Source organism: Xiphophorus maculatus, chromosome 12 (assembly GCF_002775205.1).
Source record: "Xiphophorus maculatus strain JP 163 A chromosome 12, X_maculatus-5.0-male, whole genome shotgun sequence".
Lineage (NCBI taxonomy): Eukaryota > Metazoa > Chordata > Actinopteri > Cyprinodontiformes > Poeciliidae > Xiphophorus > Xiphophorus maculatus.
Genome location: NC_036454.1, coordinates 16,186,337 through 16,200,479, shown reverse-complemented (window position 1 = coordinate 16,200,479; position 14,143 = coordinate 16,186,337). Strand labels below are relative to the sequence as shown.

Genomic DNA, 14,143 nt, shown 5'->3' with positions numbered 1-14,143 from the left:
TGACTGTAGTCTGGAGCTTAATGAGGCACATATACAGCCACACAAACGCTTCGATGCTTCTGTCTTTAAGTGGAATCATATTACCGACCTCCTGCTGTTTCATTAAGTTCAATAGCTGTATTTGGTAGTGTTCCATATGCTAACTTTACATTTGCTTGAGTCCATTTGGCATAACTGGCAAGCTGGTTCATTTGAATCATTGACTTTAATTGCCTTACTTTCCTCATTACTTTTGGCAGCATCATTCTACCTAGCCTAGCCTCCTCTCTCCCTCCCTTGTGCCCTTCTTCTCTTTACACTGTAGTTTTTTCTCATTGCAACTGCCAATCTGCTAGCTGTCTCAGATGTAGCCCCAGTTTCCATGCTGGTTCTAATTATCTCGTTTTACTGGCCACTTTTTCAACCTCTGCCTCTCTTGATGTGCTCTTCTGCTTTTTCATCTTACCCTGTGAAGTCATATCAGTCTCCCTCGTTTTCTTGTTAGATGGAACACTGATGTTCGTTCTAGTTTTATGCCGTCTTTGCTCTCTGCCCTCGCCGTGTCTTTTCTCTCACTGGCACTTTTCTTCAGTTGTATCTTTCGCAAGCCTTTTACTCTGTTTACTAACTACTTTGCTCAAAGGGCTTGCTTTTTTGTTCCCATCTTCTTTCAATACATCCTATCTTCTCATTATTTTGAAATCAAAAGCCAGATCTTTCCATCGTCCTTCATGATTCACTGAAGGCTTGTTTTGCCAAGCCTTCATGTTTTAGTTTTCATGCAAGTTATTCATGGTGCTAAGTTACCACAATCTTGTTAAAGGAATTAAACTTTTCCTTTCTCTGTCCCTTTGCCTTTACACCAGCTTGCTTGCTATAGCTGCCTCTCAGTTGGCAAGAACTCACTGAGTCTTCATAAGTAGGCCCAAGTCAGATTTGTGAAGCCCCACAGAGATAGTTTCTCAGGTCTTTGTAACACTTCTGAACCTGAAATAAACTGCCAAGATGTTCTCTTATAGTCTTTCCTATCTACTCCCCATTCCCCACATACTTTTAACTTAAATCCATTTTTATCTCTTCTCTCCTTTCCTTTTCCTTTCACATTTTACTGCCCTCTTCCACCTCCTCGTCTGTCATCCTCACTCGTCCTCTTGCTGTGCCAGTGTCTTGTTGCTCTCTATTACCTGTACTAGCAAATCATTTTTCTCTCTTAAAATACTCCTTCCTTTTCACTCTTAAGACTTAATCTTTATTTTTCTTAATCAGTGCCCTCTTGATTTCTCCTCTTCTTTGCAATAATTGTTTTCTGTCTATTTGCATTTCTTTAAATGTCTTACTTCATTTCACTGCTCCTTTTTTAAACCCTTCCTTTGTCACAGAAATTTCGATTCATTTGTACCTCTCTATCAGTGATCCCTTTTGTCCTGCCAGTAGGGTGCAAGTATTTAAACATTGCATTTATTCTTTATATTGGAGCTGTTTTCAGATACCAAAAGAAAAGAGCGAGAGATAAAAATTTGGAGGATGCAGTGAGATAAATGATGGAAGTGAAAATGAGTAATTTCTAAGTACAGGGGAAAAATTACATTTATCCACTGAATAAAAAGAGCTGGATTTGTAAGTGTCAGCATATATTTAAAAAAGATAGCATACCTATGGGACGTTGTAAGAGTATACATACTTACTGGACTTGTTACAACCACAAATATCTATGTATTTTGTTTGAAATTAATGTGATATGACCAGTGTAAAGTTGTGGATAACTATAAGTTGGAAAATATGGTTTTCGAGATTTCTTACAAAATAAAAATAAAACGTTTGTTGTGCTGACTTGTATTCAGTTCCCATCACTCTTACACCTCTACATAAAATCTGAGCCAAAAGTCAAGAGTCAGTAGTTTCCTTAACCACCATTCACTGCCATTACAAACTTTTGGATATGCCTCTTCCAGCTTTGTTTCTAAAGACCATTTTTGTCCAGGATTCCTTACAAAATTGATTAAAGCTTCCATATGTAAGTTTTACAAAACAAAACAAGCAAAAAAAAAAAAAAAACATGTTTTTTTTTTACAAATTTGTAAGGACTGTCACTATTTCTTGACAGTTTAGTAAATGACAGATAATCTGGGAAAAAAGAAATCATGCTTCTCTACCTTCTCCCTGTGCTCTCCTTGCTATCTGCAGAAATACACTTCTCTGGCAGAAACAATCAATCAGATCTAGGAGCAGGATTGTTTCTCTGGCATTAGCACATTCAGCAGCATATACATGAGTGTAATTAACAGCGCTACGACACTCCTCCTTGGCCCTGGTTAGTTGTTTCTGACTGGGAGCATTTCTTCTGACAACAATAGTAGCACTGAGAGGAGGTGGCGGAGCTTGATCTTTTCACAGGTCGTCTGTCTCATACTGTCACAACATGGTGACAGTATGAAACTGTAATTGTAAACGTGAATGATGTAACAGTTTTTTCGTTTTTTGTTGTTTGTTTGGTTCTTTTGCAGGTCTAGTTGTAAGAGAAGCCAGTATAGAAATAACGCGGCAGCAAGTGGAGGAGCTTTTTGGTCCTGAAGATTATTGGTGTCAGTGTGTGGCCTGGAGCTCTGCTGGAACCACCAAAAGCCGCAAGGCACATGTCCGAATTGCATGTGAGTACATTTCAACAAGCACTTCAGAGTCAACAGTGTCTAACCAAGTCACAACAAAAACATTTTTAATTTGATACGCACACAGTCCTTAACACATTCATTTTTCCTTGTGAAAGGAAGCACCTAGGAAATGAAAACAGTCATCATTTCCACTCTGCCAGGTCCAATCTCAGGAAAAGATCTCTGTGTTAGAGATACTAGTCTCAAAGATGCAGCAAGCTGACTAAGAAAAATGATGATCTTATATGATGCAAGTAGTACCTTCTGCACAAAACTAAATGCTGGTGTGTTTGAATTATTATGATGTATATATGAACACATGTGGAAGGATGTGTATGTGTGAAGCATTTACTCAGTTGTACTTGTATAATTACACATATTCAAACAACACAGATAAACTATGCTTAAAATAAATTTAGTAAAAAACCATCACTTTATGAGTTTAGGTTTATATGTTTTGTATAATATTACACTAGGGTTATGACCCTACCAAAATCCACTGCAACAAAAGCTTTCCCTGAAACATGTTCAGAACCTTCACACTGAACTGAATTCTATTTTTACAATGTAGCTAAAATCATTTTTTCAATAAACAGGTTGGATGATTTTCCACCCTGTTTTATCATGCAGAGTACAGCTATGATTTGCCTTCATGCTGCACACGATTATCCCACACAGCAGCTGTGAACTTGACTGAAAGAAGACGTACATCCTAATGTAAATCTCTTGCGTATATCATCATGTTCAATGACTACTTTGCGGGTGGTAATTATATTTTGATACCATCAAGTCTTTTTAATGCATATTACAGCAGGCCCACGGAGGCTTTTTACGTTGTCTTATTCATGTATGTGTTTTAGCATTTTAGCAAGCTTTAAGCATCTCTAGTATGTTTAAACCTCACTATTATGACAAAAATACACATTTGGTTTGTGTTCTTTATTGGTATGACATCACTGAAGAAAGTAATTTACCTAATAAAGATATACAGCTAAGAATAAATAGAATTTTTTGCAAAGAGTGACATTATTTATTATACATCTGTTTTATTTCTAACACAGTGAAATTGCCTCAGTAAAGCTCAAGGGAAAATCAAAGAAGAATCCTTTTGTAAATGATCAATTGACAGCAACAAAGACAATTGAAATATGTGATTGAAAATTTCAGAAAGCCTTGTTTATAATTTTTCAAAAGCAACTACATAAAACAATAGATTGGTCTTTCAAAGTTTCTCTCCCTCAGAATTGAACCCACAACAGCAGTTTTCCAGACATCAATGCACTCTTCGATTCAGCCATATAAGACAACTGGGATTTGTCTCTGTGTTCAGGTTGTAGTGAGGTCTTGCAGTAAAGAAATACCTATATCAAAATCAGCCTCTCCTTTCTATTTTCCCTGGCTTACACTGACAGCCTGGATACACATGGGTGCACTTTTGAAAGGACAGTTTGGGACTCTGACAGAGTCCATTCTGCAGACAAGACAGAATAAACTGTGCACATTCCCATATGTAGCACTCTACCAGACAGTATAACTCTAACAGACATACACCCTTGAAAACCTCTGTTCCCATGTTGATTATAATCCTGTCTAGATGGAAATCCATCATGATGACTCCTGTGTTTCTACTTCTTTTATTTTATTTCCCCCCAAAAATATTCTGACACATTTACTTCTCAAGGCTTGGTTTTCTACTTTTTAACTTACCTGGTTTGCAGGTTCATATTAGCTGTTGTTCATTTTTATGCTTGTACCAAAAGGTTTAAAGTTAACTGTATTAATTTATGCCTCAAATGTACTTAAATCGATAAATCTCAGATAAACAATTTACATACAACATTACAGTACATGTATGTAATTTTGGGAGTATGTTTGGATCATTCCAGTGTTAGGACCCATTTATGGCCAAGCTTTAACTTTCTGGCTTACGTGAGGGGTATTTTCCTCAAAAGCTCTGCATGGAAGTAGTCTGTTTAAGGTGTTGCCTTAAAGTGCATCTTCAGGTGTGCCTCTATTTAATAAGAAGTTTGCTAAGCCATTATATCGTCATCTGGCCTTTACCACAATCTTAAAAGTTACTCTAATCCTACTTCTCTAGAAAGTAAAAAGCAGGAAAGGTTATGTCTTATTTAATGTCAGATTGGGAGAAAAGATTAGGATTTCATACAGTGCAGGTAAAAATCTAGTATCAACATGATATATGTTTGCTGAAAAAGCTGACAATCATGCACTTTTAAAAAAGTACACTATCACAGTGATGCACAATAAAAAACAGTTGCATTTTTCAAAGTGAATTCCGAATATACTGCAGCATTTTTGCAATGTTTTACTTTGTGAGGATGTTTTCCTGTCTGTCAGCAGTGAGTTAGTGACATAGTCAGAAATATCCTTCTAAGCTTCGCTAATAACATTCTCGACTGGAATAGGCCCTCCTTGGGGTGCAATGAAAGCAAGGTAATGTGCTGTTTTTGGCTTACGTTGGGGCTGACGCATGCTGTGAGACAGATGCAGGGGAGTGTTTGCATACTGACTTCTGAGACTTAACAGGAGCAAACACTTGAAAATAGTCACCAGCGGCAAAAAGACACGAACAAGAGAGCATTTTTCAATACACTTCTATAACTTATCCTAACATAGAAAACAGATGAAGATGTCCACATGTTCTGGAATGCATAGTTATGAATATCATAAGAAACCTTCATATACAATATCAATATCTTTGTTTACATTATCGAAATAAAGGGAAGTAATTTTTAAGCAGGCCCTGATACAAACCATTGTTTTGTTATATTTAAGATTTCTGCTGTTTTTTATTCCACTGCTTGAGTCTGATTACTAATGTTTAATAGCACTATAAATAATGTGTTAACTTTATTTGGATTACTTTAAAACCCAATGTATGCGCAACATACAGGGTTTTTTGAAAATCTTCATATTCAGTATCTTAAAATAAGGTGAAAAAATCAAAATGTGCTGATTTTTCATACTAGGTCTTAAATTATACATAATCCTAAATTTAAAAGTTTGTTCATTTATAACTTTGTCCATTTACTCATTAAATGTCAGTTTGTGCTCCCGAAACATGGTTATTGTACTCTTAGGCTTTTAAAATCAAAATGTTCTTGTGATGTTGTCCACTACTGGTTACTTCATCATGGGAAAGTAGATATTTAATGAGTCTGGCTTTAAAATGGGGTTTTGAATAATTTTCTAAAACCCATTGTTAGGAGCCTCTCAGGAAATTTACTGCATTTTATGAGAAGGTATTGAACAAGGTATTAGAGCCTTTGTCCAAAAAGTTTCAACTGACTTTTTCCCCCCTCCCCTCCAGGGGGTCTTTTGTGGGCTCTAGTGCCCCTTATATGAAAGTAGGCTGACAGGAAGGGGGGGGAAGACATGCGGCAAATATCGCCGGGTCTGGGAATCGAACCTGTGACGGCTGTGTCAAGGACTTAAGAAGACCTCCAAACGTGGGTTGCACTATCCCCTATGCCACCACAGCATGGCCCCACAAACATTGTTTGAAAACTAATGCTATTCGAAAGGCTGAAAAAAGTGTTAAGCTTAATGAGATGTGTCTGGCTTTAAGGTAACCACTATCTTGTGCATCTAAATCTAATATATTTTTTTTCTCTGTGGATTGTCCCAAACACAAACAGCATTTTAGACTGTTCAAAAGGAGATTTCTTTTGGAAGATGATATTCTGCAGAATTTACAAATTCAAATTTAGAAAACCCAAGTTTGAACTGAATTAAAAACAATTAGAAAATGCATGTATTTCAAAACTTTGTCATGCAGAAAATACACTCACCATTGCCTTATTTGATATACCTTACTAGTACCATCTTGACCTCCTTTAGTTTTTGCCTTAATTCCTTTTAGTGTACATTCACCAAGGTTTTACCAACATTTCTCAAACGGTTGGTCTGAGGAGACATAATAGTAGAAATTGTGACAGAATTGTGAACTGCATATCCATAATCAGAATCTCATATTGTTTGAAGCCCATTGAAGTTTAGCAAATTCACTTTCACATTTTTAAAAACCAGTTTGAGCTTGGTGAAAGAGTGCATTATCCTGGAGAAGGCAGCCACCAGAAGATAGGTTCATTGTGGTCATGGAGCTATGTTCAGGTATGCAGGGGAGTGTTTAATGCTGTACCATTAAAACTGGCAAACTAAAGAAAGAATGGGTCTAGGTTAGAGTAAAGTTTGGCTAAAATTTGATTCTATGTTCGGATGTTGAAGCTGAAATCAAGAGTTATCAGTCCAGACACCATTTCAAAATATATGTAGTTACATTCTATTTAGGTGCGATCAGCACTTTCTCAAATATTCAAGTCAGTCTGTCTTACACCAGCAGCCATGTCACATTCTAAGTCATTTGAATCTAATTTTTCCCAAACTGGTTCCCAGTCCAAAACTTCAGCTAGTTATCTCTACCTTACTAGATGCCTAATTGCATTAAGTGCATTATTACAGTATATCGTATAATTGACAATATGTAACATCAAGCAATTGCACACGCTCCCTGCTTAAAATAGCTGTTTGATAAGTGCTAGATAAAGGTTATTGTGATGGAGAAAAGAAAGGAATTTTCTTTCATCCTTACCTTTCTTTCGCCACATAACTTGTTAATGTTGTATGCCCCACTGTCCTTCACTTTCTTTTTTTTTTCTATTTTGGCAGTAATTTTTGCCTTAACTTGATCTGATTACTCTCAGCCCTCTCTTGCGATAACCTTTTACTTCAAATCGACCCAACCTCCCGACCTACCCTGCTTTCGGCTCCTATTTGGATCTGCTGTTGTGATTAAAATGCTTCCTGGCAGCTGGAGCTTGCTGAGCTAAGTGTCTTTTACTTCACTGTGCAGCAGCAATTCAGCATTTCTTTCTTGCATTTACTGCTTCATTTTCATGTCATAATTTCTTTGATTCTTGTTTTTTTTTCCCTCACCTTTTAACCCTCCTCACCTCGTCTCTTCATAGTTTCACTCGGACACTTGCGGTTACTTTCTTGCCTGTATCCCTTATTCCTCAGTATCTTTTGGCCTTCTAAATGATAATGCCATTAACTCTTTACAGTACTAAGCAAATTGAAAATTTGTGATTGCCAGTCACGAAGCCATTAATGTGGCTGTAAAAGTGACAAAGACCCAGTCAAATACAGTATGTTAAATCTTCTGCTTTATTGGACTTTTGGCACTGGAAATGTGTGGTGTGAGAGGTACAGACAACTCAGTTCAGCTTTATAAAGAAAATGAGCCAAACACTGACACTTTCAAGTACTCTCTCAGTCATGCAACACTGCAGTCAAGTGCACATGAACGAGTGAAACACAGACTTTAAATACACATTAATGTGCACAAATTGTCAGTCACACTCTTTGCCCCGGCAGCTATCAGGTCAAGTCTTTCTCCTTCAATGGATTTGTAATATGCCAAGTCCCCACACATACTCACAGACATACACACAGCTATGTGCACACGCAAATTTACACATACATGCACCCATAGACACACATACACTCTCCTCAGTGATGGCAATTTGTTCTGCCACCTTCCACTGAGACGTTTGTGCATAACAATCAAGAGTCCAGACACTCAGGGGCACACCAATAGAGGCAGCTACTTGTGGCAACTGGAAAATCTCTGTCAGTGGGTTTCTTCTGATTTTGTTTATGTTGCAAATATCCAAAGTGGATGAATTTATTTTTCCCCTCAATTGTGGCTGAACTAAACCTAGGAAAACATGTCTGAACAATGATTTTTCTTCCCTGGTTTTGGACTTTAATGGAATATTTTTTGATTTGAATGTAGGCTTAAACCTGCAGAGGCTTACAGTCTTACACAATCAATCACTTGTAACCCAGCAACAACTGTGCTGGGCTAGCCAACCTTTGTGGTATGAAATTTGCACAGCAACCAAAACGCTGTCTCAATGGCTTTTGACCTTTTAAAGCATGAAACGTCAGTTGCAGTCTCAGCAATGTTTATTCAAGCAAAACTGTCCATGTCTCATTTTTGTTTTCATTTTTCTTTAAACTGATTTGTATTCACTTTGACATTTATGCAAACACTTTTAACAGAAGCCCCCATTCTTGTTTTTTATACGTCATAAATGAGTTTTTGGTTTTTGGTGTTGAGGGTGATTTCATGATGGTCACAAACACAGTATAAACATTTTTATAGTTAAAATCCACAAAGTCTTCCAATGTATGTGTCTGGAAGTGTGGTTATGATGTTTCACCACTGCTGTGAGCCACTGAGCTTTTCCCCAGATGTCAAGGACTGCTTCAGGGTACTCTTAAGCATTAGAGTGGTAAGCCACACTGTTGATTTACTCACACAGAACTCGCTCACTTGGTCTTTAAAGTCCAAGTGTGGGAAATAAAAAAAATGGGAAAAAAAACCAAAGGTCTCAGTAACAAAGAAGCAGAAAGTGTCATTGAGATGTCACACAAAAAATTTCTATGAAATGTGTAAGTCAATAGTTAAGAAAAATCACAAGGGATTAAGCTATAAACATAAGAGTAATGTAAGATTTATAAGACCAGAATATTTAAATAAAACGTGATTACCACAAATTATTAAGGTAGAACGTAAGGACATACTTAACTTAGCGTAAATGTTCCGTGATTTACTCTAACTTAACCGTGCTGTTAACCAAGCACTCAGTGTAATTCTTTTCCGTGACTGACGGCAGCTTTGCTGTTTAAAGAGCACAACTGACTCTCTTGAGTCATTTAATTGTTCACATTAACTTTGATCTTTCACACATTTTCACATTAAAAAGCACAAGCTTACACAGACCATAAAGACTTTATTCATCTTCTTCACAAGCCATTGTGATGAGGGAACTGGGCCCGAGGTACGGTGTAGAAAATCCAATGGAGGTGTATTCTCACCAGGAAAGTCCGCTTTTCTGGTCTGGACCAAAATACATTGTTTTTTGTGTTTGGTGTAGTTTGTTTTCATGTTATGCTTTTTTGAAACAGGACTGTCATTTTTAAACAAATCTATGCAGGTGACAGCCATTGCTCTCATTGAACAGAAATGACAGCGATAGGACAGAGCACAGACCTATAACAAATTCACTTTTAAAGAACTGTTTGTGTGATTTCTGTTGTGCACGCCTGTGCTGTTATTGTAAATGCACGAGCAGCTCATTCACTGCAGATTTCACAATGGGATATTTTTAATTTTGGAACGACATTAGTTAGTGTGTGCTGCAATCTGAATGAGATGATATGCTCTGCCACCCCTGTCCCACAACATGCTGACAGCAGCATCGCAAAGCAGAAGACGGCACATCAGGTGTGATTTTAGTACATACGCAATAATAGCATTAGCAACACTTAAAGGCTCTTTTTGACCACATTGCTCAGCAACGGTGGCTTGTGAAATCCAAAAAGAATAGTTTTTGTTGTTGGTTCAGGTCGAGACAGGTCTGTATTCACACCAGAAGCAAACCACTCTTTGTTTGGAAGCGGACCAAAACACAGGTCTCAGTCTGTTTGTTTGGTCCCCACCATTGTTTGCTTCAATGTATTCACACCTACACGAAACGTCCAGACCAGCAGGAAGAACAAACTTTGCTTAAAGTGTACCAAAAGTGTCAAGTTTGAATACGCACTGTGTGTAACATGATTGCAACATAATTGCATGAAAAGGAGCCTACACAGCTGGGTTTTAAACTCATAAAACCCAATTACAACCTTCTGGCTGTAAAGCAAAGGAGCTAAAAACTGAACCAGCATCCGCCCTATATCAAAATGATGACTCATAATTATATATTTTGTTAAGACAAGTTGCTCTCACTGAAGGGACTCATTCTTATAGATACCAGAAAATCAAATACTTTGCTCACTTAACACTTAATACAGCTGTCTAAAGAGTCCCAAACAATACTATGAGCAATCTGGATCCATAGTGTGATGCTATGTTTCAGCTCAAAGCTCCATCCACAACCTTTGCACAGTCTTTGTATTGACTATTCTATAGATGTATATACTACTTAGTTGTAGAATTGCTAGAAAATTAGATCTCATCAAATTACTACTTCTTCTCAGTCTGATCATTGGTTGTAGATTTCAGGCAACTGGTTGTTAGAATGGTCACACTGATACAACTGATACACTTCATAGCTAAGACAATATATTAAGGTGTTTTGTTCATCTCTGAAGATGTGAATCATTTTAAGCTCAAGACTACAGTCTCAAATGTTAAATGGTTAGAGATTGGCGCCAACTTATTGGATTAATTGTGATAACAGAACAGAGAGGGTTACCTCTGATGATGATTTTGAAAACCCAACATATGTTCAGAATTGAGGTAGGACATCTCCAGTAAAAACAAAAAGAGCCCAGTTACATTCTGCTCAAAACCCCCAGAATGTCAGAATGTGAACATAATGGTTTAGGTATCTGATCTCAACCACAAAAGATATCTCATGATCAAAAAGTAGCAAGTTTCCATGGTTGAATTTATTTATTTTATACCTTAAAGAATCTTTTGATGACATGCTGCAAGGAAACAAAACACTTTATGAATTGTCCAAGTTTGAGATAAGTAATGTGCTTTATATGCTTGTATTTCTTTGGTCTGCATAAAATATAAATCTTTATTTTGAATTGAAGGAGGTCCATATCTTGGTCTGCAAAGTTTGAACACACGTTGCTGCTTTCAAAAATACAATGCTTGTGTTTTTGTTTCTGCTGAACCACATAGAAGCAGCCGAAAAGCTTTCTGGTCAATTTTTGATCTTAACTGAGTGAGCCAGTACTGCTGAGTACTGGCTCCATGGTAACACATTAAATTGTTTGCTTTTTTCAAATCCTGACTTTAGATTGAAAGACCTTGTCTGATGTCTTCAGATGATGACAGGTTGTGAAGTGTTGAAATGACAGGGTGGGGAGTTCAGCAAAAGAATTGGTGAAGTAGAAAGACAATCTTGAAAGTTAGTGAAAATGATCCTCTTTATAGCCACATTGAAAATGTGACGTTCAAAGTCACAGTGTACTTTCATGTCTTCCATTTTGATATTTTGGAGCGCTCCAGGCATTTTGAAAGGAACTTCAAGTTTAAGTGTTTAAAGGTTGACAATGTACTTGAATGCTGCAAATACAAACAAGAGAGCGTTTGGGATTTTTTTTCATCAAGGTAAATTACTAGGATAAACACTCTAAACACATGTCACTCTGCATCTTTTAAGAAGTTACAATCAAAAATTATGTTTGATATTTGTTTGAGCAATAACATGAATAATGTTCTTAACCTATAATAAAAAAAACAAGCTGTAATTGTTATTAATGTGAAATATCATGTGTGATTGTCCTGACAATTATTACAGGGTAGAAAAAATATGGGACCTAAAAACCTTTATTTGCTTTCCTCTTCGTTTCCCCTTCAGAAGCGACTGGAATATAATAAAACTAAATGAAAACTGACACTGTTGTTTGTAGCTTGGTGAAATTAAATTGCATTTATTTAATAAACTGCCATTTATGAAATTAATGATCAAATAAACCACCACCAAGACCTCCATCACAGAGATGTGTGAACAAAACTGTAAATTAATGGAACCACATATAAGATGAATATAAATTTTTGCAAATACAAGATGTACGTCTTTTGTACAGTGAGAACAGTGAATCATGATTTGTTTGTTTCCTCTCGTGCTTGAATGATTTTTTTTGTGTACTATAATCATTTAGATACAACCCATAGGTTCATCTTGTTTGTTTTGTTATTGTATTTCAAATTGTTGCCATGTGGTGTTACGCTAGGTTCTGCAGTTTATTTTGTAATCTGAAAGCTGTTTTATCATGATTTTATTACATTACAATTGTTCAATCCTCACACATCAGTTACTTTGTTTCTCCAAAATTAGCACAGCTACAGCAAATGGGCAATCTGGAGCTTGTACGCTCTCTGTGCCGGAGGATATGAGCAGCGCATGCATGAGCATGATTGACAGTCCAAAGTGTTTTAAAAGAAAATAACAGAGATAAAAGAGCAGAAGGAGTAAATAATGCTTAGAATCACCTTCTATAGACACTCTAACTTTTGTAATTTAAAACTAGTAACAAAGCTTACTCTGCATTTCTTTTTAAAAAGTCTTGGTCCATGATTTTGTTTGGTTGATTAAAATGTCCTCTCAGTTTTTTCTCTTTACTTTCTATTCCCAGAGAGAAAAGAGATAAAGGAACACTAATGCTTAGAATTGTTTTCTATAGCTAGTCCAACTTTTTTGCAATTATAATCCAGAAACAAAGCTCACCTTGCATTTCCTGTTTTTTCAAATCTTGGTCTATGATTTTGTTTTGTTGATTAGACTGTTCTCTCATTTTTTTCCTCTATACTTTCTATTCCCAAGAATCTCACATTGCTTTTTATTGCTTGAGCAGCTGCATCAGGGGGAAACTGTTATGATTTGGAACGGGCAGCATGCATGGCAGAGACACCCATTTAGGATAATTGCACTGAAATGTGCTTATGTAGAGGTGCCCAAGACAACAAGCTAACCACAGACATAATAACAGTTTTACTTGATTGATGGAAGCTTTAAGTAAAGAAGGAAAGAGGCGGAGAGGGACACATAGGGAAATTTGGAAGGTGCTTTTATGCAAGGGGAGGCTATTTATTTAGTTTAGTTTTTTTTTTTGTTTTTTTTTTTTTTGCTGATGCTGCTATATGGCGAACACCACGTTACAAAAACGAACACTTCACCTGCTCCTAACTGTTGTATTTCTAAAACGCTACTTAGAGAAGTATATATTGGATTTGCTGATATCGAATGCTGGACGGTGCTATTTAGGGAGTGAAGTGAGGTCAGTGAATGAGCACATCTGTCACTTCTGCCCTGTGAAAATATTTCCCTTGAGGACACGTGCACAAAACACACACCTTCTACTGTTATGAATTTGTGGTACCCCTTCATTTTCAAAACGTGTCACCTTATTGTCTTTAAAACGGAAATATACAAGGAAAATATGTCCTTCTCATGTCAACTGGCAGAGTTAGAATTCTACAGCATCCTGTCTCACAAATATGTGTCTGTTCATCCCCAAGCAGTTTGCTTTAATCTCCTTTAATTTCATTCTCAATCTTTATTGAAATCAACTCACAGCCAACTTCTCATTTCTCCATCTCCCATCCTAATTAAGACCAGGAAATTATTCCTAGAATTCCTTGGCACTGGAAAAGTGTGTCTCGTCCAGAAGTCACTTTTCTTTCTCCTTGTGTCTAGAGTTTTTTTCTTCTTCTAATTTCTTGTTTCATGTGTTACTGTACCTGCCTTTTCATCTCCTCTGTGCAGTTTTCTCACTGTGAAACTACCCTGCTGTCTCTAACGTTCCATCTTTGTTTTTCAGCATTGGTACATGTACGTGTGGGTAGCCATGTGGTGGATTTAGAACTAAAGCTTTTGGTGATTACTCCCATAATGAACCATCATGCTCTGTTCAGTCTGTCATCCCCCAGAGGGATTGATTGCATTATGAAGTTATCATTCAGC

At 36.9% G+C, this 14,143-nt stretch overlaps 1 protein-coding gene across 3 annotated transcripts in view; it reads left to right on the top strand.

Annotated features, from left to right (window-relative positions):
• Nucleotides 1-14,143, top strand: part of LOC102238097 (netrin receptor UNC5C-like) — a 201,114-nt gene that overhangs the window by 104,581 nt on the left and 82,390 nt on the right. For all 3 annotated transcript variants that reach the window (XM_023344101.1, XM_005795070.3, XM_023344100.1), the window contains exon 3: nt 2,484-2,627. In XM_023344101.1, coding sequence (XP_023199869.1) covers nt 2,484-2,627 — 144 coding nt within the window. The remainder of the gene's footprint in view (nt 1-2,483; nt 2,628-14,143) is intronic.